This window comes from Rhineura floridana, chromosome 8 (assembly GCF_030035675.1).
Source record: "Rhineura floridana isolate rRhiFlo1 chromosome 8, rRhiFlo1.hap2, whole genome shotgun sequence".
NCBI classification, from domain to species: Eukaryota; Metazoa; Chordata; class Lepidosauria; order Squamata; family Rhineuridae; genus Rhineura; species Rhineura floridana.
Genome location: NC_084487.1, coordinates 123,507,194 through 123,530,352, shown reverse-complemented (window position 1 = coordinate 123,530,352; position 23,159 = coordinate 123,507,194). Strand labels below are relative to the sequence as shown.

General features: G+C 42.3%; 1 protein-coding gene across 1 annotated transcript in view; it reads right to left on the bottom strand.

Annotated features, from left to right (window-relative positions):
* PCLO (piccolo presynaptic cytomatrix protein) overlaps positions 1–23,159 on the bottom strand; it is a 394,902-nt gene that overhangs the window by 52,666 nt on the left and 319,077 nt on the right. The window contains exons 15-20 of the mRNA XM_061582318.1: positions 21,110–21,240; positions 19,739–19,765; positions 17,542–17,635; positions 5,686–5,757; positions 2,792–2,972; positions 627–821 (exon numbers count right to left, since the gene is read on the bottom strand). Coding sequence (XP_061438302.1) covers positions 627–821; positions 2,792–2,972; positions 5,686–5,757; positions 17,542–17,635; positions 19,739–19,765; positions 21,110–21,240 — 700 coding nt within the window. The remainder of the gene's footprint in view (positions 1–626; positions 822–2,791; positions 2,973–5,685; positions 5,758–17,541; positions 17,636–19,738; positions 19,766–21,109; positions 21,241–23,159) is intronic.

The following is a 23,159-nucleotide window of genomic DNA, read 5'->3' as shown; positions in this document are numbered from 1 at the left end:
GGTAATTACCTATATTTTATTATTTATATGCTCCACAATAATGCTATTGATTTAAGAAATACATCTCAAGGATGTTGCTTTTAATAATCCTGCCAAAAGATTAGAACTACCATCATTTACCAGTACAAACTGAACCATTTCCAGTAAAGTCTTGTGATCCTTTTAAGGTTTTTGAGCCCAAAAGTGACACTGCCCAACAATAGTTTTCTCATTTCCTTACTAATGTTAGCAATCTGTATTTCTTGGTAAACCAAATAATCTTACAGGGAGCTTGTAAACCAAGTATATGAAGTTTGAATTATGGTTGAGGTATTTAGTGGCACCAAAGCAACGTACAACAGAATTTTACCACAAGATGTGTCAAGCTGTGAAACAGTGAACAAATGAGACACTTTTTAGAGAAACAGCCAGTTGCACTGGATTCTATGCAAATAAAAGAGGATTTCTAAATAGGAGGAAGATATTGTATTTATATGTAGAGAGAACATTTAATAGGTGGAACACACATTGTGCTACGAGCAGAAGGAAAAGCCCAGCAGAGAAAGGACAGCACAGAAAGGGGGAGGAGGAAGGCAACAGATGAACATTAAGCTGCCATGCTGAGGAATTTTATTTGCGTCTTTTACTTGGTTGAAGGCGAAGCTGTTGGACAGCTGCTTCAGCAGCGGCGATGGCTGCCCCAGCATCTTCAAGGTGAGTTTGAGTGACACTGGTTTTGCTTTGGCTGCGGGATGGTCCATGAGAGCGCAGGTGTCCTTCCGAGGAAGATTTGGAGCTTCCTGGACTGCTGTGGGACTTCTCAATGGTGGGCACCTGCATATCTGGTAGGTGAGGGAAATTAGAAAATGTAATGGTTGTACCTAATGGGAACAGGTCTAATTCTCATGTTTTTCTGCTTCAGGGCCCCCTGAATGGTAGTCATAATATCTTGCATTTAAAAAGAGCTTTCAAGTGTTCAAAGCACTCTACTGTGATCCTTACAACAGCCCTATCTTACAGCCCTGTAAGATATTATCCCTGTGTTGCAGAAGGGAAGACTGAGGCAGAAAAAAAGTGGCTTGTTTAAGCCCACTCAGTGAGTTCATGGCATGAGTGAGTTTTGGACCAGGGGCTTTCTGATTCTTAGCTCATTTTCTTATGCTACACCAACTCTATCATCATCTTGAAAGTTCTTGTGATTTAACACCTATTCAGATTATACTTATTCTTTAGAATCAAGAACTTGTGGTGAAACTGGAAGCAGGCGTGTAGCTCATGAGCCTCCTCCCTTCACCACAAGCAGAATGTAACATCAGAAGTTGGAGACAGAACACCCCCCTTTAGGTGTTATAGAGAAAGCTAGTGAGGAGTAGAGCTGGGCTGAGAAGCCCTTTCCACTGGCGATGGTGTGTACAAAAGAAATGCTGGAAAAGAGGGAAATTTCTGTCATGCCTCCATTGGATGAGTCCTCAGAGGAGGATAAGGAGCAGGGGATCGGTACAGCAGACCGAGGAGAGAGAACAAGCAGACCAACCCCAGAAGCAGCTCCAGACCTCCCACCATCCGAAGATATTCAGTATACTGGAGCCCCTCAGTCAGGGAGTGAACAGGAGGCCCCTCCACTCCCTGCAGAGAGAAGACGCCTGTGAATAGCAGAGTAACACAGGCATTCTGGCCATTTAAGGCTATAAGCTCCTGGGAGTCAGGACGCTGACTGCTAGCACCTGAACCAGGGAGGAGAGCTTAAAAGGGAATGAGATGCCCTTTGCTGGAAGCAACATCAAGATACCAGTGTCAGACCCTCACCAGTCATGCCTTGAAACCTTGTTAGAATATTGAACCTTGTTTTGTTAACTGACTTTGTCTTTTGGAAGATGACCTGGTATATGCACTGAGACCCCTTGACCCTCTTCCTTGCTTATCTATTTTCCAACCAACCCCCTGCTTAGGCAGCTGCCGGCTAATCGTTTTACAGCACCATATATCACCTCAGTGCAGCTGGCAGAGACTGACAATTTCATATGTACAATATAGGTTACATGTATATGCGAGGGCTCCCTTCCAATATCTGCTCTGAGGAACTACTCTCTCTGTCCCTTCAGACATTAGCTAGGGAGGGGCTATTCAACACATTCCCACTCCTCACTCACACATTCTCTGGAACTATAGTATAAATAGCTGGAAAGGGATAGTGTCGAATTATATGTCAGATTCCCCTGACCAATTTGAGAAGCCACAGCTTGCTCCCAGTCTCACAGCATGCAGTTTCCAGGAGAAAGAACCAGGCCCCAAGACATTATTCCTTCTCTTCTTTCTCTATGTTCTGAAAGAGGGGGCAATTTTTGCCTATTTCTGTTTAAAGTTATCATCCTTAATCCTAACATTACCTGCAGGTGAACTGACACTCAAGAAGACTAAGAATTTTCTAAACCTTTAGTGGTAGATACAGCCCTGAGAATGACATGTAATTGTTACAGCTGTCTTCTGAGAAAGCACATATTTAGGTAGGGGAGAAAGAACTAATTTTACTTTGAGGGCACAACTAGAAATTACAAGAGGCATAGAGCTACCACTACTCTCTCTCTCCATCCCCCCTTTCCCAGTTTAACACAGTGCATGGCATATTATCATGAACCCTGCCCCCCTTCATACGGCAGGTAGGCAGGCAAGTAGGGACGCAATGCACACCATGATGATGTCACATTGTGTTGTGCTATACAAGTCATTAAAGGAAGAGAAAGAAAGAAACGAGAGTGGCAGTCTCTTGTGAAGAAAGGCACATGCATCTCCCACAAAAGAAAATATTTCCTACCCTTTGACGGGTCAGGGAAAATCCCGTGACTTCTGCTCTTGATGACAGATGGTTTGGGGGACTGCTGGCTGCTCTGTCCAGAATGGGATTTCCCATGGTCAATACTTTCACTCTGTTCCTTCAGAGTGTACCACCGAGGAGTATTGTCCAACTGAGAGGCACCAGATAGCTCAATTAATACCTGTGTGAGGATACAGAGAGTAAATTGTTTAATTATTTAACACTTTCCAGTGGTGTAAGGTGTCTGACTCTGATCTGACTAATGTGCATGTTAGCTCGAGAGTTTCTCCAGTCGACACAGCGAAGAAGACTAAACAGGCTCCCAGAAATATATCTGGCATGAGATGTGACATGAGAAAAAAAAAGGCAGAGAGCTAAAATTGCTTCTATTTTTTCTTTCTTTCCAACGTTCCCATATTTGGCCTTGGGAAACAAATCTGTGTTATTAGTGTTATTTTCTTTGTTGTTACTATCACGATCAATATTACTGCACCATTAATGTACATGACACTTTACAGGATAAAATAAGCAAAAGACATGTTCCTATTCTGACACACTTAATGAAGGGTTCAACCACACTACAAACTTAAACCTTGGGGATGATAGTCCTGTAAAGGTATCTGTCTCTTAGCAGAAAAATCTAAACTCTCTCAATAACCCTACAGTGCCCAGGGTACTTTAGTGTAAATTAAACAGCAATAATGGTTTACAAGTGATTTGAGTTTGTGGTGTGGATGCACCCAGAGTAAGTTGTTGAGTGAAGGGAACAGTGGGGTGGGAGAAGAAAGACAGAGGAAATGGAAACAGAGGATGCAGTTGCATAAGTGGACTATAAAGGGTTCAGCCAAAAAGATCACAGGAGAGGTGGATTTTGAGGACAGTTTGTGGCGGAAGGGAGAGAGAGAGGTGGCATCATGTAGGTGCTCTGAGAGACAAGAGTTTATTCATTCATTCATTATTTGTTGTATTGGTATTCAATCTTTCCACCAGATGGTGCTCAATATGGATAACAACAATAACACAAAATACAATGCAGTATGATAAAGTACAATAATATACATTTAAAAACCACAAAAACAAGGCATCAATAAAAAGCAATCAGTTAAAACCAATTTCAACACATTTACAGTTCAACGTACAGGCTGAGGAGGGCCTGTCTAGCTAAAAAGGTATTTGCCTGCTAGCAGAAGGTCGTTAGAGCCAGATCTGGCTGGGCTTCCCTTAGCAAGGAATTCCAGATCCTGGATAGAGTCACCGTGTGAAGGGGAGGAAGGGAGAAGATGTCCAAGAGAGCAGGAAACCTTTAGGTCCTGAGGGTGGTACAACTTGAGGAGCAGATGTGGGCACAGAAATAAAGAGGCAATGTAGGCCTTCGCAAGTAAGAGCAATGAGTTTGTGTTGGAAACAAAACTGAATAGAAAGATTCAAGGATTTTGTCTCTCCTGAAAATGCCTGGGCTTTTTTTCTTCACAACCTTCACCTTTCTAAAGTGGTATAATGATGATGGTAAATAACTACAACAACAATATAACTGACAGATAAAATATTTTTATACTGTCAAATAATTATGTTCCTTCTCAGATTTGGTTATCATTTTGGTATAGAATGAAAACTTGTGGTAAAGTGTTTCTGCAGTTTTACATTGAAATTTATATTGTATCTGTTTTACAAATCTGCACTGATGCCTTTTTAAAAAAAGCATTTTCTAAGTGCCTTGAACACTTTTCCTGGCCTGAGAGTATACAGTAGGGCCCAGCTTATACGGCGAGTTAGGGACCAGGCCCCCGCCATAAAGCGGAAATTGCGTAAAGCAGAACCCACTGACTTTAATGGGTCGCGTCCCGCAAAAATGATGCGAAAATGCCGCAAAACGGCAAAATCGGCTTTAAAATGGGAAATTTCCCGATTGAAAGCCGGCGCATCAGTGGAACGCCAGAAAGCAGGGCCCTACTGTACATGTAAATATAGATAATATAGAAACATTTCTTCATTATTATTACAATGATAACAGTTTCTGAAGGTTGATGGCAATTTCCAATTACAAATTAATTAAATCAATTAAAAACAAAACGGAGATATGGGTATTTTCTGAAATGTAGCAAAGGTGACTTAGTCATCTAAAGCTGTCTAGCCTTCTAATGCTTAAACCATCATTGTATCACTTAACAACCAAATTATATTTTTCTATATATATGTTTCCCCTGAATATTCAGAAAATATTTGAGTGTTCATGAAAATCTTGTTATTTAGCAATGTCAAACTCCCATAGACTTTGGGAGGGTTTATAAAGGATATATAATAGGAAATTGGCTCACTCCTATGCAGAAGTGTAATGCATGAGTTGGGAAATAAAAGGTAGATTCAGCTCTGATTTTATGCCAAACCATGGCTTTCCACCATAAATGGTAATTTGGAGCTTCCAAACAACATGCAAGTCAAGTTCATAACTGCTTGTCTTTCTTTTCGATCTTGGCATCATTCATGGTACAGCATCCTCTGAAAGGGGAATTATAGTTACAATCATGGTTTGCCAACTAAACCATGGTTATTTCAAACAACGATTTGCAAACCCACTAAACCATAGTTTCTGGCTTTTGTTTGCCAGACAATCACAAACCAAGGTCTTCCAATTCAGACATCACACTAAATTATAGTTAAGCTTGGTTTAGCATGATGTTTAACTGAGCCAGAGTCAGCACCAGTTACCACAATGGCAGTGTCTGGAGAAATGCCATAGCTATTGCTGCTCAATATATCTGTGCTTTCCCACCTTTCTCCACAGAAATATGTATCAGAATTGCTCATCTGGATGAAAAATGTATCATGAGAATTTATCCTTAGTTGACTACCATGTTGGGCAAAGGAAGACAAAGCAAGAAAAATGGGATACTCGCCTCACCAAGGAAGTCATTGGAGGAAAATCTATCATAGTCCCAGACAGTAACTTCCAGGGTTTTCTTCTTTAGCTGCAGTTAAAATCAAAATATATTTTTAATCCCCATTATGAATCTGGCATCCAATCCATAAAACATGCTCTACTTGTTGCCCCCTGCCTGCGCACCCTGTACTTTTTCAATACGACAGCCAGGCAATTATTGTCCTCACATCAACCTTGGATTTGGAAAATTCATTTCAGGTAAAGCCGAAATTTGATATCAAGACAGATGAGCTCAGTCTATTCTGTGAACTTAGAGGAGTTATTTTGCCAAGCTTGGCTGTGCTCCCAATACAAATCCACAGTGTGACTTTTAAAAAGTTGATAGCATTTATCTATCTTCCTGCAGTGCTCAGCACCAGTGAGTAGGTTTTACTGTGTTCTGGGCAAAGTTAAAATGCACTGGTATTCACAGTAAGACATGGCTGAGTAAGTTCAAGTGAACATTCCAGATAGTGCTTTACAGAGCTTCTCCCTCCTTTATTTTAGGTTTGAGGACAGCATATGAACACCTATTAGGCTTTACTGACATTAAGAGGATTCCTTAGAAAGCCATGCACGTTCAAAGTGAACTGGCATAATGTAGCATTTGTCTGCATTATGTAGCACTTGCCAAAAAGGTAACAATTGTGATTTGACCTGTTCCCAAGTACTGATTCATTGACTGACCCAGTTGTTCCTAACCATATACATAACAATTCAATAAACAAAAGATTAGCAATCTTGGACGCTCCTAGTACTTCATGCTATACCTGTTCAAACAAAAGTATGGGTTTATGTATTCACCCATTTGCCAACTGATAACTTAACACACTGTGCATAATATTTGGTAAGCCAGCCATCTTTATTGTCCTGTCAAATGCGGAGTAAAAACTTACCACACTTTTGTACCTGGTCAGAAATGCAAAGAAGCAGGGAAGTGTGGTAAGGTGGGCCATATTGGCTGGGGCTAACAGAACCTGGAGTCCAGTAACATCTGATGTTCATCCACCCCTGACCTATAGAGTATGATGCAGAAAGCCTCTTTAAACAGCCGAAGGTACCAGAAGGGTCTGTAGCTGCCCTGCCCCCTGCTTGTCCCTTTACTTCTAACTAAACTAATTAGATTCTAGTTTTATCCCACAGAAGATGGGCAAGGAGGGTGAGAAAAGAATCAGGACAGCAGGGATGGGAAACCTCAAACCTGGGGGCCAAATGCAGCCCTCCAGACCTCACTATCTGGCCCCTGGGATTCTCCCCAGACCGCTCCCCTCACTTGTCCTGCTTCACACTCCAGTGTTTTTGCCTGGCTGGTGTGTGTCTTCACACTCTGATAATGCCTCTTGTTTGTCAAATAGAGAATAGAGAGGTTATGTGTGCATGTGTGTAGAAACAAGCATACGGTACAAAGGTAAAATTTACATTTGTTGATCCACCCAGTTTTGCCTCTGGTCCTGCCCACCACTGGCATGCAGCCCTAATAAGGTTGTCCATAAGGGAATGCAGTTCTCGGGCTCAAAAAGGTTTTCCTGTCCCTGCAGTAGAGGTATGGGAAGGAGGTGGTAGAGTTGGGGGGGGAGGCATAGCCTACTGTTATCTCTGAATTTACAAAGGAATAAAGAGAATTTCTACACTGGCAGCAGGCAATGCTGGCCTTTTATGAGAATTTGAGGTCTGCTAAAATATGTTCTGAGGCCAGAAAAACTTTAATTACAACCAAGTTAGTTATTAATCACACACAGAAAAGAAACGAAAATGGAAATTGATAGGGCTGCCACATCTGCATGAACTTAGTTCAGAAAATCCAGAGCACTGCATATCATATACAAATGAATTCATTATTAGATAGTTCCTAGGAATTTTCACCAAATGGTGCTACATACATATTTTCAAAAATGTGCAAACTTTGACTGAAATACTTGAATCCCGTTTTGAATACTTTAATAATAATAATAAATAATAATAATAAATTTTATTTTTTGAGTCGCCTATCTGTCAGGGTTAGCAGACACTCTAGGCGACTTACAATATCATAAAAACATAATATACAACAACAACAATCACAATCAATTTAAAATCAACTTCAGTTAATACAACAAAAAAAACTAATCCATCTCAATCTTATAGGCCTGCCTGAAGAGCCAGGTCTTTAAGGCTCGGCGAAAGCTTATCAAGGAGGAAGCATGTCGAAGATCAAGGGGAAGAGAGTTCCAGAGGGTGGGGGCCACAACCGAGAAAGCCCTCTCTCTGGGCCTAGCTGTTTTGGCTGGTGGGACTGAGAGAAGGTCCTGTGAGGCAGATCTTGTCAGGCGGCATAACTGGTGATTCTGGAGGCACTCCTTCAGATAAACTGGACCGAAACCGTATAGGGTTTTAAAGGTCAGCACCAACACCTTGAATTGAGCCCGGTAGACAACTGGTAACCAGTGAAGATCTATTAACACTGGGGTGATATGATCACAGCGACGGCTATGCTTGATCAAGCGTGCCACCGCATTTTGTACCAGCTGTAATTTCTGGACTGTCTTCAAGGGTAACCCCACGTAGAGCGCATTACAGTAGTCTAAGCGAGAGGAGACCAGGGCATGTATTACCCGTGGGAGCAGATGAACAGGAAGGTAGAGTCGCAGTCTCTGTATTACATGCAATTGATACCAAGCTGCCCGGCTCACTGCTGAAACCTGAGCCTCCATAGACAGCTGGGAGTCAAGAATGACCCCGAGACTGCGGACCTGGTCCTTCAGGGGTAAACTCACCCCATTAAGCACCAGGTCTGTAATTCCCAACTTCTTTTTGTCTCCCACGAGTAACACCTCGGTCTTATCGGGGTTCAGTTTCAGCCTATTCTCTCTCATCCATCCACTTACGGATTCCAGGCACTTGGACATGGTATCCACAGCCAACTCTGGTGAGGATTTAAATGAGAGATAGAGCTGAGTGTCATCCGCATATTGGTGACACTGCAGCCCAAAACTCCTGATGATGGCCCCCAGCGGTTTCACATAGATGTTGAACAGCATGGGGGAGAGGATAGAACCCTGTGGCACTCCACAATTAAGAGGCCAAAACTTAGTTTTATGATTCTGACATTTCAGTGAATTTCCTTTCGTTATAATAGCTGGCATTATGAGTGAATTTCTTACATCAGGCTCAATGCATACATTATTTCCTGCTATATTTTGAAAAGTGTGATAATTTTTTATCTTCATTGCTCCCAAAAGAAAGTAAAAAAGCAGTGTCTGGAGAGAAAAGATAGAAGCAAGCATTTTGAACTAAATTTTTGAGCGTCCTTTGGAAATTGCATGTAAAACTGGTTTCATTGGCTGAATGAAATTTTTATCTGGTACAATCCTCAGATACTCTTAAAATGGAAATCAGAAAGATAACTTGCCTTGACAAATAACTTGGGCAGTCACTTTATCTCTACACATAGATGGGTAGGATTTTACAGTGCCCTGTACTATCATTCATTTACAACCAGATATTGAATAATTTATGAGACTGATAGAGATTTACTTTGCATAAAGTGCTTTTGTATAGAGAAATCAGGAAACTAAGCAAGTCATCCAACCAAAGCATGATATCCAACTAAGTCATACTCAGAGCAGACAATCATTTCAATGGGTCTACTCTGAGTATGACTAACATTGGACTTGTAAAGTTCTGTTGATTTCTTTTAAAAAGATAAGCCCATGCTTACATTTCTCCTCATGGGATGTAAAAGTACTTACCTCTGGCTGGATTTCATTCAAACTACAGGCATACCCCGCTTTAACGTTCGCAATGGGAGCGGAGAGTATACTTTAAGTGAAAATAAACTTTAAGTGAAGCAATTGTCTTCACTTGTACTGCACGCAATCACCACTAGATGGCAGCGGCATCATGCCAATAAAGTGTACATTATTGCGAAGCGCGCGAATGATAAGCGGGGTATGGGGACATATGGAGCATGTATGTTATAGTGAGGTGACGTTAAGGAAGCGACCTTAAGCGGGGTATGCCTATTTTTAGGGACATAGACTAATGTGCCAATGATTAGATAGCTATTTTGAAACTTGGGTTTCTATTGAATTCTATGTACTCAATAGAATTTAGTCCCAGTTAAGTGCAGACTTAGGCTGCAATCCTATACATACAGGTAGATAGCAAGCCTTATTGAGCTTAGTGGGGCTTACTTCTGAGTACATAGCATATGATTGCACTGTGAATCCTCTACTTCCGTGCAGATTTGGTGCAAAGAAGCCAGATCTCTGTGTATTAGGTGAGCACGTAAGTATAAATCACAGCGCCATTATCTCTCCCATTTCACTTTTAGGCACTACAGGCATGGGGAATGCATCCCTACCAGGAATGCAGAACATGGGCAGGGGAGGCTTATCTTTTCCCTCACCAGTATGACTGGACCTGGTTCTAATTCTGGCCTCAACATGGCTAAAATGCTTAGAAAAGATCCTTCCAATTGGCACCAATGAGAAGGTTTTTTTTTAAAAAAAGGTTTCTAGCCATACTTGAGAGGGAAATCTCCACTCCCTCTATACTTCATTTCTGACATGGATGCCCATCATTCATCTGTAAATAATAAGAGTAAAAACTATAAACTACACATTAAGCATAACATGTAGCTAGGCCCATACCATAGTGGTCTTTGGGCTCACCCACACGGCAGTTTAGTGTGTATCTGGTGCTACTTGCATCCCCTTGTAATTTGCATGGTTCACATGATGTTGCAGGTGAGCAGAAGCTATCACACAGTTTTCCCCTTTAAATCCGTATTAATCCAATCCTCTGATAATGCGAAAAGGAAAGGAAAAACCATCTCAGCTGAGCTGCACTCTTCCTTGTAGGTGCTTTGCTTCAATGATTTTTAGTGGGCTAGCTCTCTTATGCCCCATCACGCTCCCTCTTTCTCTGCCATGCGCAAAAGCTGCCGCAGCCACTGCCTACTTTGCCTTTCGCTCACCCCCCCGTGTGCCTTTCACTCAGGCTTGGACAATGGAGAAGGGGAGATGGGGTCTGAGGTGCTCTCCCGGCTTCAGCTTTGAACCAGAGGGAGTAAACATGTAAAATTAGAGGGGGGGGGCACACGGAAACAGCGACACATCCTTCCCAGAGGAACGCCTGCTAGTGTGAATGGAAAACAGTGGATTTGAAGATACCATTGAGAATGAAGTGTGGACCTTGCAAATCTATCATGATGGTAAAAGGAGCGTCTTTAGTACGAAGGTATGTTCTCATGTGAATAAGCCCGTTTTCTCAATGAGGTAGCAAACCTGTGTCTAGACTATTCAGCTTCAAACCACAGACGGCTACATACATGATTTGATTTTCGTCTACACAAAAGCACAGAAAACCAGTATGTCAGGGAGGAGGTGAAGTTGGAATCCTTCTCCTTTAGTTTTCTGTGTAGAGATTTATTTTTGGTATTTTTAGTCCAGTCAGTATTCAGCCCACAACTGCAGTTTCAGGTGACTACTACGTAAGTTTACCCCATCAATAGGAACTAGACTATATTCAAATTCCCACTTCCAACAGTTTCCTCAAACTAAATAGTCTGTAAAACCAAACTATACCTTACTTCAAAATACCTATGACTTTTTAACAAAAAACAGTGGGTCTATATAAATAAAAACATAAGTCTCAGGGCTGTAAAGCAATTTAATAAGTTTTAATTGACTGTTTCTACTAATTAATGCACTAAATAAATGTGTATACAGTAGGGCCCCGCTTTTCGGCATTCCGCTAATACGGCGCCAGCGGGGCAATCAGCTGGAGGAGGGGCTAGAGCTCCCTGTGCTCCACCTGATCTCGCTGGAGGAGGGGAAGATCAGCTGAAGCACACTACAGCTGATCTCCTCCTCGGGGGTGATCAGACTCCCTCGCTTGCTGATGGTGCCGGAGGAGGGGTGGTCAGACTCCCATACTCCAGCTGATCGCGCCGGAGGAGGGGAAGATCAGCTGTAACAGCTGATCTTCTCCTCCTCTGGCGCAATCAGTGGATTAGGTTCCAGACCCCCATGCTACAGCTGATCTGCTTTTCTGCAGTTTTCGGCGGGGGTCTGGAACCTAACCTGCCATATAAGTGGGGCCCCACTGTATTATCAAAATTCCAGTACTGATGGCTTCATGAAATACTGAAAAAAATATGAGATAATTTACAAACTAAAAGTGACCACTTGTTAGGCCATCTCAATATTTTCTTTTTCATTATCTATTATGGATAACACACCAGTCCCAGAACAGATGGCTCCAAAATATAAAGTGTGCTTGTCCTAACTTTCATCTTATTAAATAACGCCCCGCTCTCCCAAGCAGCCTGGACAAGTGGGGCATAGTTGCAGATGGGGGTGAAGCTGCCGCTGCCATCTTTAGATGGGGCAACATCACGTGTCGCAGACATTATGCGAGCGCAGCATGCAGCATGGAGGGGTGGAGCCTCTGGGCTTATTTAAGTCCAAGCCACCCCTCCTATCCCCCTCTTTGCCAGCACAACGCCCACCCCACCCTCCCTCTTTTATGGTGTGTCTATGGGTCGCTTCGGGGCCAAGTAGGAATTTTTATCCTGCCCACCCTGGTTGGCGGGCAGGGTTTTTGCCTGCTCCACACTGTGAGAGTGGGAGGGAATCAGGTTAGGGGGCATTGTAATTAATAGGTGGTTTTGGCTGATTCGGCTAATTCGACATATTCAAAATGTTAATGCCCCAAAGGGGCAGTTTATTATGGCACTGGTGCGGGAAGGTGCGGGAAGGGATATAGGTAAGGACAGCTGGGTGGCCCCCTTTGACACCTTTGGAGGTGATTGGCAGTTCTGGAGGCCTGTCTGTCAGGGCTTTACGGCTAGAGGGCAGGATATGGGCTGCTTCTGGGGCCAACTTACCTCATCCACCTGGAGTTTCACGGCCCCGGGGGGTGACGTGGGAAGGCCCCCCTGCTCACCTACAGCGTGTGGCAGGGTAAGGGGTAAGCAGAAGGTCTTGCCTTTGCCCCAGCAGGGGCTGGTCGCCCGAGAGTTGGATGGCAAGCTGCTTGCTTATATACAGTTCCCACACCTAGGTTTTCCCTCTGCTGGTCACTTTAAAGGGGTTTTTGTTTGCTATGATTTTAATAAAGTGGCCCTTGTTCAACCCAAGATGATGTGTCTGTGTTTTATTTCACCCTCGACTGCAATTAGAATTTGCCCCATTGATGAATCAATGAAACCTTTAGTTGGTTAATCTAATAAATAATTACATTTTAGAAAATTTGCAGCCATAATACATTTAAATATGTTTTTCAACCCTTTTTAAAAGACGTTTTTAAAGCTTTTTAAAAAAATGTTTTTAAAGTTGTTTTGGTGTATTTTAAGGTCTGTTTTTATGATGTTCTGATGTGTTTTTAGCGCTTTTGTTTGCCGCTCTGGGCTCCTGCTGGGAGGAAAGGCGGGATATAAATCTAATAATGATAATAATAACAACAATAACAACAACAACAACAATGTTCCCCCATAAAATAAACCCTTCCCTGCATGCAGAATAAAGGCATTTCAGAGAGCAGGACAGGTTAACCATTCTTCCTGACATGCCAATATTCTAGTTGCAGGGAGGATTTGGGGCGGAGTGGCCAGTGTTGGTTTGATGCTAATCTGTGTAAGCTACTTTGAATATTATTTAAATAATAAGATGGGTCAAATATTTTTAAAATAAACAATTCAGGTAGTGTTGAGCCCCAGCCCCCCCAGGAGGAGCAGGGAGGGGAGTTGGTTGAGCTCCAGCTTCTCCGGATAGATCAGGGAGAGGAGCCTGAGGTGGATGAGGCTTTTGAGGGCATTGAGGGAGGGGGTGATGTCGACAGCCCGCCAGTTCCCACGGGCAGTCCTCCCGCCAACACAGAGCTCACTCCACCTACAAGTGCCCCAACAGAGCCGTTGAGGAAGACCTCATGCATGCCCCAACTCCACCCCACCAGGACTCCTATGCCTAGGGTAGACGCAGTGTTAGAGTTATTGGGGGCAGCAACCATTATCTCTACACTAGATCTCTGTAAAGGATTTTGGCAAATGGAACTAGACGAGCAATCCAGAGCCAAAACTGCCTTCAGTACACCAGATGGGTTATATGAGTTTGTGACCTTACCCATGGGACTAAGGAACTCACCAAGTTCATTTCAGAGGCTAATCAATACTGTGTTGCGAGGCATGTCAGATTTTGCAGTGGCCTATATCGATGACGTGGCCATTTTTAGCAAGTCGGTGCCTGAGCATGTCCAACACCTGACAACAGTATTGGAGGCCTTAAGAAAAGCAGGCCTCACAATAAAAGCTAAGAAATGCCAGTTTGGACTAAAGGAAGTAATCTATTTAGGACATAAGGTGGGGAGTGGGAAAATCACCCCCTTATGGAGCGGGAAAATCACCCCCTTATGGAGCAAGGTGGAGGCAATACAAGCGTGGCCGATCCCCTTAACCAAAAAACAAGTAAGGGCATTTCTGGGTGTGGCTGGATTTTATAGGAAGTTTGTGAGAAACTTTGGGGAAATAGCAACCCCCTTGCATGAATTAACAAAGAAGAAGTGTTCTGAGCGTGTGGTATGGACGGATGAATGTCAGAAGGCTTTTTATCTACTGAAGCAAGCCTTGTGCCAAGGACCCATATTAATAGCACCAGACTATGAGAAACCATTCATCGTGGCTACAGATGTGTCGGACCTGGCGCTGGGAGTCGTCTTGCTACAGGAGAGAGAAGGCACCAGACATCCAGTGGCGTACCTGAGTCACAAGCTGACGCCGAGGGAGAAAAACTATTCGTCGGTCCAGAAGGAGTGCCTAGCGGTCGTGTGGGGACTAAACAAGTTGCGCCCATACATGTGGGGACGAAGATTCACAGTGACTACGGATCATCGGGCCTTGTTATGGTGGCAGACTATGAAAAACCATAACACTATGCTGCAGAGGTGGTCCTGGGCCTTACAGGACTATCAAGTGGACTTCCAGTTCATAAAAGGCAAGGACAATGTACTGGCCGATGGACTTTCCAGGCAAGTGGCTGGGACTGCAGTGACGTGTCCAGACAGAGGAACAAAGAAAGACATTTTCCCCATAGAGACTTTTATTTGTTAACGCGACGTATAAATCCTGGAACAGGAATAATACTCTGCTGTTGTTTAAGGGGGGGGGGAAATGTGATGTTCCTATATATTAGTGTATATATGGTAAGTGCTGGTTGTTTTAGAAGATACATGGTAAGTGGAGTGAAAGAGGAGGGGGAGTGAATGGGCAGTAGAATGCGAGATGATTGGCTGAGTCTTTAAAATGGCTGAATGTATAAAAGGAAGAGTGAGAGTGGAATCGGGGGGGAGAAGAGAAAGAGTGGATTGCTTGGTGCGGTTTAGAGAGTTGTTTGCCAGGAGGGAGGTGGAGTTCGGATTAGTATTGAGTAAAACCATATGCTTATGTGCCTTAAGAAGAAATCTTGTTAATCTTGTTAGCTTTGTTATCTTTAATAAATACTTAATTTGGTTTACCAAAGGCCTGATCCTTGGCTGGGGTTTCACAGACCAGAAGGGAGGGTAAGGTAATGACCAAGGCTGAAGGGGAACTGTAACAAATGGTGGCAGCGGTGAAGAGAATAACAATACCAGTATTCAGAGTCTCTGGGAATACTAGTATTGGGACGTTACTGGTGGTTGCCTAGCAGGGAGATCTGTTGAGATCTGTGCTAGAGCGGATAGGTAAACCATAAGAGAGTGCGGTCCGGACTGGTGGAGTCCCTGGTGGTGCCTAGAGACAGGCAGTAACCACGAGCAGGTAGGAACCTGACAGGGAGAGCCAGGGAAGGAAGCATCACAGCCTCACCCCCTGAAGTTGAGCTCGCACCTATTGAGCCTGTACTGTCAGATGAGCAGGCGGAGGCTCACCCCCCTCGCCCCGTGTGAGACGCCGTGAGAAGCAGGTTGGTCAGAAGGTGGACCTTCGAAGGAGTCAAAGATTAAGGGCGAAGGCCTTTCCTACTTATGTTAGCGCCCCCCTGACTGGGGTGCAGACTCAACTTACTCCATACGCTGCAGAGAATGACTAGGTAGCTTAGTCAGGTTCAGTAGTGAGTCAGCATAGACAGGTCTATGAACAGCACTGCTCCTGATATAACTGTTACTCTAATAAAGCAAGAATTAATTCCAGTCTCGTCTCAGTCTTGTCTCTCAGACTCTGGGCAGGATAGGTAGGCAATCCATAGGACGTAAGGCAATGGAAGAATCAGAGAGGACAAATGGTATGCCTAAGTAGTCTCTACTGGAGGACTTGCCTCTGTGAGACAAGCTCTGGCTGCTAAGGAAGGACAGGAGAGGATCTCCTTAGGACTAAAGAGGTATTGCTAGAAAACAACATTCTCCTTCATCCAGTCACTGCCCCACCGCTCAGGTAAAAACTTGATTATATTGATGGTGCAAAGTGTCATTCCCCCCTTCTGCCTGCCTCACAATGGACAGAGCAGTTGTACCTGTTTGGTTTTTTTACTCATAATTTAACTTTTGTACTCTTAATTTAAGGGAAGAGTAACCCTGGGCTGGCTTGATGAATCAGGAGGTATGAATTGAACACAAAAACATTTCCCCAAAGGAAACAAATATTATTATAGTATCTTCCAGCGATGGTGGTTTTCTACTTTAAATATATATATTATAAATAAATCCAGAATCAGGAAGACTGAAAACCTAAACAGAGCTAACTGGTGTGGTTTGAAAAATGTTAATCATGCTAAACAGGGTCTGAATACAAAAATTTTCTTTCCAAGGAGTACACATTTTCAGTAACTTTAAAAATAAATAAATCAGGGAACAGAAAGTGGGTAAGCGTGAATGACACCAAACAAATGTTCTAACCAACAGGATATTCAAGCTCAATCCACAAATCAGAAAACTTGAAAATAATTTATTCACTATTACCACAGCTCACAGATCTTGAGAAAGGTCTCTCTCTCTCTTCCTTTGCCCTCACAGACAGGATTGCATAAGTAATATGGATCCATGCAAATATGCTTGCTAACACAGGTCGTTTGGGCATCCGAATGAAGCTGCTTCGAGTTCAGAGGCAGTAGGCCAAAGAATACCAGTTAGCAGGGCCTTGAAATCCTGCATGTGGTCTACTTATTTACATGGGCGCCTGTGAGAAAGAGGACTTTTGGTATTATCCAGTAAGATTCTTATGTTTCCTATTCTAATTCAGACCATTGGTCCATCTAGCCCACTATTTATGGGCCACTGTCCTGGGCATGGCAGCATTTCTCCAAAAACTTAGGCAGAGGGACTTTCTCAAGCCTGTATCTGAACTGCACCAGGATTCTTAAACATAGAAAGGATGACCCAAAGCTATGGTACTTCTCCTTTGGTTCTTTAGGTCAAGAATGTGAATTTTCATGATTGTCTCCATCTAATCAAACACCTACCCTGAGACAAGGATGGTCAGTGCTAGAGTGGCTAGTGAAAATTCACCTAAAACGAAAATTTGAAAATAGTTGTGTGTATGTATGTTCCCCCTGGATATCTGTATTAATGTTAGCCCCTTTGCTTCCAATCCTGTTAAACAAGGAAATCTTTTCTCCTTACAGTGAGGTCTGCTCGTTGCTCACTATAGATGCAGGTAGGAATGGCAGCAATGACGGCAGGTATCACAAAAGGCTTTAATGCCTCCTTCAAGCAAGGGAAATCAGGGCTATTTCTTTAGGCAGTTCCTAAGAGAAGTTTAGCAGGCTCTTGCCTAAGCACAAGGTAGAGACAGGGCAGTACAGAAGTGTTGGGCATTATAAAAGAAAAACCAGGAGCAGAATTAGGCCACAGCTGTAACGGAATATCCCTTATAGTCACACACCTGCTCCATGGAGATATTTTTATAAATGACTGTCTGGTTCCATTCAGGATTCAAGCTTTTCTGCACATATTTAGTCCTCCTCTTGTTCTCGACACTGAAGTAGAACAAAAGAAGAGAACATGTCATTACTTGTATCCACCTGCTCCAATACAGAAACAATTTCAATGCAAAAGATAAAAATAAATCAATCAGTCATTCAGGCCAGCAGTATAATGCCAGTTGACCTGCTGTAAAAGATAATTTTCTGCTGAACGTTCTCCCAATTCAGTCTTTAAAATGAAACTTCTGAATCCTCAGCCTGCCTACTAAGAAACTTCCCAACCTCTAGCCTATGACTGACAACAAAGCAAATATCTTTGTTGCATTTACAAAATGCTTCTGTCTGTTTACAACAGCAGATCTCGTTATAAGAGTAAATAGTGATGAATTGGTTTTCTTCAACAACTTCCTTCTGGCTATCAGGCTGAGATGGGTTTAATTGTATTATTTCCTAGACTTTAATCATAGGAGAGTCATTCCTGAAAAACAAGAAAGGGGAAGCTCTAATGCAAGTGATATCCTGTTAATAATAGCAACACTAATTCAATATTGATCCTTTAAAGGAGGCCTGGAAGCTGCTTTTTCAATAGGGCATTTCAAAGGTTTTGCTGAATTATCTGATTTGTAATGTATTTTATTGTGTTGTGTTTCATGAAGTCTGAGAAAATGACAAAGCTGTATGGAATCCTTTACTACCATAAGATGCTGATACTAGACCACACACTGCATTTTACCACCATTTAACCCAATCAGGTATCATACAATAAAATAATTATAATATAATGAAAGGCAAGACAATGCCAAGAGGTGATGCCATTCTCTGAGCTCAAATAGGCTACACTTAGTGCTGAATCATTTTGAGGAAAGGAAAGCTGAATGTTTGTAGACTCCCTCACCTCCCCAGGCCCCATATTTACCATAGTCAGATTTTAAGAGAGATTTTACATATCTCTTGGAGAATTATATTGTTTTCAAGAATGTTCTTTAATAAGGGTGAAATTGGAAATTTCATAATTCTGAATCTGACTTGTCTCTCTTCCTTTGGCAAATACTGTGACCTCTGATAAAACAGCCCTGGTTCAGAAATAGCACTCTGTTTAGGAGTATGTCATTATTGCATTGAGAGGAGAAACATAAAGCATTTGCAGTGATACACTAAATTGCATTTCACCAGATTTATATGGTTTGCAATTAAAGCCAAATGGTGCCATCAATGCAACCAATGCCTGTTCAAATATAGTGTATGAAGTTACAACCACTGTCAGCTTTTAAAAACTACAATTTAATTAGCAGCATGATGGCAATGTTATAGGATAAACAAAGCAGTAAGAAAAAAATATTAGTTAAATTCCTGAGAGACTGATACAGTACTGAAAGCTATGTTTTAAGTGCTGTACAATTTTAAAAGTGAGAACTCTCTTCTCTGCAGACTATGATTTGCATTTGTGCACTTGCTAGCAGGTATATAAGGGACTGCAGTGAATGTTATACAGCTTTGTCCTATGCTGAAGACACACCTCATTATCCTGGACTTTGACACTTGAGAGGTAGTTTTTTGGGACCCACTACTGTAGTGACTATAATCTGTTTTAAACTGTTTTTAATGCTGTATTTGTTGTGACCTGCCCTGGGACTTTGCAGGTGAAGGGTAGGTAACGATAACAACAACAAAACATCAGAAAACAGGACAAGAGGTGCTACTAAAATTCCACCAAAACCAAAGAGAATGTGGGGTTTCCTCCTTAGGCAAAACATCAGAGAGAAGTTTATTCATCATTTCAAGAAAATAGTAAGGCTGCAATCCAATGTACACTTACTTGGGAGTAAGTCCCATTGAATCCAATGAGGCTTACTTCTGAGTAGACATGTATTGGATTGCACTCTTACAGTATTATTTCTATATATATCAAAACAAGGAGCACCATCAGCAATCCTTGAAATAATAATTAACCAACTGACCCCCCCACCTAAGAAGCTATACCAACAATTGGTTGCCTATTATAAAAATTTAGACATGAGGAACAAAGCCATCCCCAAGGGAAATGCAGTTTTACCAGCTACTACCCTAGCCACTGAAATTCTAGGCAACTATGGTTACATGTACAGGATATTAGGTATTTCATTCATCAGACAATCAGTTAAAAATAGTGCACCCTACCTTGCATTCTGGACAACCATGACTTGGCTGCAAGGACCCAGTGGATAAAAATGCATTGAAAACGATAGGGGGAAACAGGAAGCAGAACAAGAGAAAACCAGGAAAAAGAAGAGATTTGTTTATGCAAACAAGAAATGATGTGTTATATACCAGAAGAATGAGAAACAGAAACATTAAGCAGCCAAGGAAGCTTAACATGGAAGATTCCTCAAAGATAGTTTATTAGCAGACTGATTAGACATAAGGCTAAAGCATCATTTAGTATTATAAAGACAAGCAGGTGTGATCCTTGGGCTCACACATTCCCCTCTCTTTTTCCTGTCTTTCATATGTAGAGGAAGCTTAAAGCTTCAGTTCTTGGTTTTGAACAAACTGTAGTTTCCAGTCGTGTCCACAAGTAGAGAAGTGTAGGTTGTTCAAACCACAAAGAGTTCACAAACCAGAATATTAAACCATGGTTTGATCCTAGTTTGCATGAACTAACTGAGGTTTGAATAAGCCATCATACTCCACATTCAGACATCAGATGAAACAGTGGCTTCTTTAAAACCGCAAACAGAAGATTTAAACTTCCTTCCCACGTATATGAAGGAGGAGAAAAGGAGGGTGCTTAAGCCTGAGGTTCATTCCTCCTCATCCTCATAATGCTAAATCACAGTTTTATACCCCACCCCAAGTTGAGGTATAATCATTAGTGATAACTAAATCCAGAAGATACATCTAACAAAAAATTCCTGAAATATTTGTGTAGGTTTTTTCTTTCACAGTCGTCTAGATCCTGGCTATATTTAAATTCATAGCTTAATTCTTAGAGGCTTTACACTAAAGCAGCAGTTTTCAAGCCATTTTCCAATGGACCCCTCTAGTAGGAAAGGGTGGGGCTCAGTGATAAAGCCACGTTTACATGTAAAATGTCCCAGGTTCAATCCTTGGCATCTCCAGGCGGGGTTTATTTGATTCATTTATTTGACAAGATATACCTCTTAGTTGACAAAAACCTCCTGTCTCAAACTGTGGAGAGTTGCTGCCAGTCAGTGTAGGCAATGCTGAGCTAGATGGATCAATGGCTTGACTTAGGAAAGATGCAAAGAGCTTCTCTCTCTTAAGTGAGGTTGACAGCGGCCTTTTCCTGCATTGACAGGACAGCAATATAAGGCAGCTTCCTGAGATTAGTAAATAGTGGTGAACAAGCTTTCCTGAAAGACAACTTGCACACTAGTACTGTTCTTATAGTTTGCATTGGGTGACAGTGGGACCCACATGAAATGAGTGTGCAGATTAGCTGATATAGAACGGGTTTCTTGAAAGTAAAAAAATCTGAAACCTGTTGCCTTAGCCATTGGTAACAGTGGAAATAACGCCTCCACTTACCCTCTTCCTGGTAGAAGATAAACTTTGACGAATGGGTCAGAATAGCCATTGTTGTCACGGGGAGCAAGGTTCCTTGCTTGAAGAATGTGAATGATCAAATTACCAAGGTGCTTGTCATAGTTGATTTGAAGCTAAGGAAAACATTGGTTGCCATTAATCATTTCCCCCCCACTGATCAAAACAATACCATTTAAAACTGGTTTTTTTACTTCAGTTTTAACCATTCTCTGACACTAAAATTCAGCAATTCATCGTCATAGCCTTTCTAAGTGACCACAGAAAGGCCTATCAGGAGCAACTGGTACCAGCTCCCCATGTGGTAAACCACTAAACTGCACATGGCAGCTTTCCAGAGACTGACTCCACCCACTGAGCAGGCCAATCACAGGATTTTTCTAAGCAGGAAAGGACTTCCTTTTGTGGCTGAGTCTTGCTTGAGCAACAAGATTTTTTAAAACTTTGGCACGTTCTTGGCGTGTTCATTAGACCTGCTTTCGGATTTGTCCTCCAGCTCTGCCTTGCTCTTTGGTTCTGATTCCTGGAATGTTCCTTGTTTCTCCTTCTTGGTTTGCCCTTTGATCCTGCTTTCTTCTGACCACTAGTCTGGCTTCTGGCTCACCTCAGACAGCTGCTTGCAGTCCACCCCTGACAGGCTCTCCCCTTAATGCTCTGCAACATTTTTCTCAAATGTGCAGATTATGTGACAAGATATTACACTCTGTCTATTGTCATTCTAATGCTTCCTCAGAAAATCCCCGATGCTTATCTATCTCTCTTTCATGTGGTGACTGAAGGAACTACAGGTGGTTTCCCTGAGCTCTAAGATTTTCCTTAAGAGATGGGGCAGGGCTTCCTGATCATTTAACCAGCCATTCCTTTTGAGGTTGCAGCCATTGAGATTAGCCAGCCATTCCTTTTCAGGTTGCAGAAGAGTAGCAAAGTTAAATAGAAGAACTGGCCTAGTGTGGTGGCAAACAGACTAAGCTACAAATCAGGCAATTCAAACCTCTCATTTGTCATGAACTCACTAGATAGTCTTAGGCAAGCCACTCAGTCTCCATTCACCCAATCTGCAATATTGGGGAGGTGGGAAATAATACTGGTTATTTTTACTGGTTACTGGTTATTTTTAAGTTATGAAGAGGCCTAGAAGGACCTCTCATAAAATTCTGACATTTACCACTCATCATCAAAGTGAATTAAGGCTGCAATACAAACACTTTTTGCACTACACTTGGGTGTGTGTGTATGTAGAATGGACCCTCCTAAAATCTTAACAACCTCCGGTAAATTTCAACATTTATCATTTTTCTGACACTACATCATATTAATCTATATGATTTGTGTTTTCTTCATTCCAAGTTTATTACATTTCTCTGTTTCTTTAGAACTCCTCATCTGTCTCCTCTCCCTATGTTTATTCTGTTTACAAGAAGTTGAGTTCTGCATTTATTTGGATCCAGCCCCTAAAAACAATTGATCTATTTGCACTGTAAATACAGCAACAGAATTTGAATGAAAGAAGCAGAATGAAACTATATCACTGGAATCGTGAAGAACAGCGAGCTCGGTCCAGAGTGTCCCTTCTGTGAATGGAAGGGCTCCTTCTGATTGCAGAAGGGACTGAGGTCCAGTGGAGGAAGGGGATGACACAATTTTCACTGATTTCCCCTGCAGTGCTCCACACCACTCACACAGTGTTCTGGAGTAGCTTCTCTGAGAGTAGAGTGAGCTGAAGAATAAGAAGGAATTGGCAAATATCACCTCCCCCCCTTTCCTCCAGAAGGTGAGTCTCATGAGTGGAGTTGTGCTCACAGAAACTCTGGATTCAAACCAGTGGATATCTATTCTTTCCCATGAGCTGACCAGGGGTAGTATCCAAGGGTGTCACAGCTGATGATAAGGCTTTCATACACAGAATGAGGTGGGAAGCAATTATCAGTTATTCCCTCTCCCCCACAGCAGATTTAGGGGGTTTGCACAGGGGGAGGGTGAATCATTAAAATTTGCTCCACTCCCCATTTTGCTGATAGAAGTCTTACCAGCACCT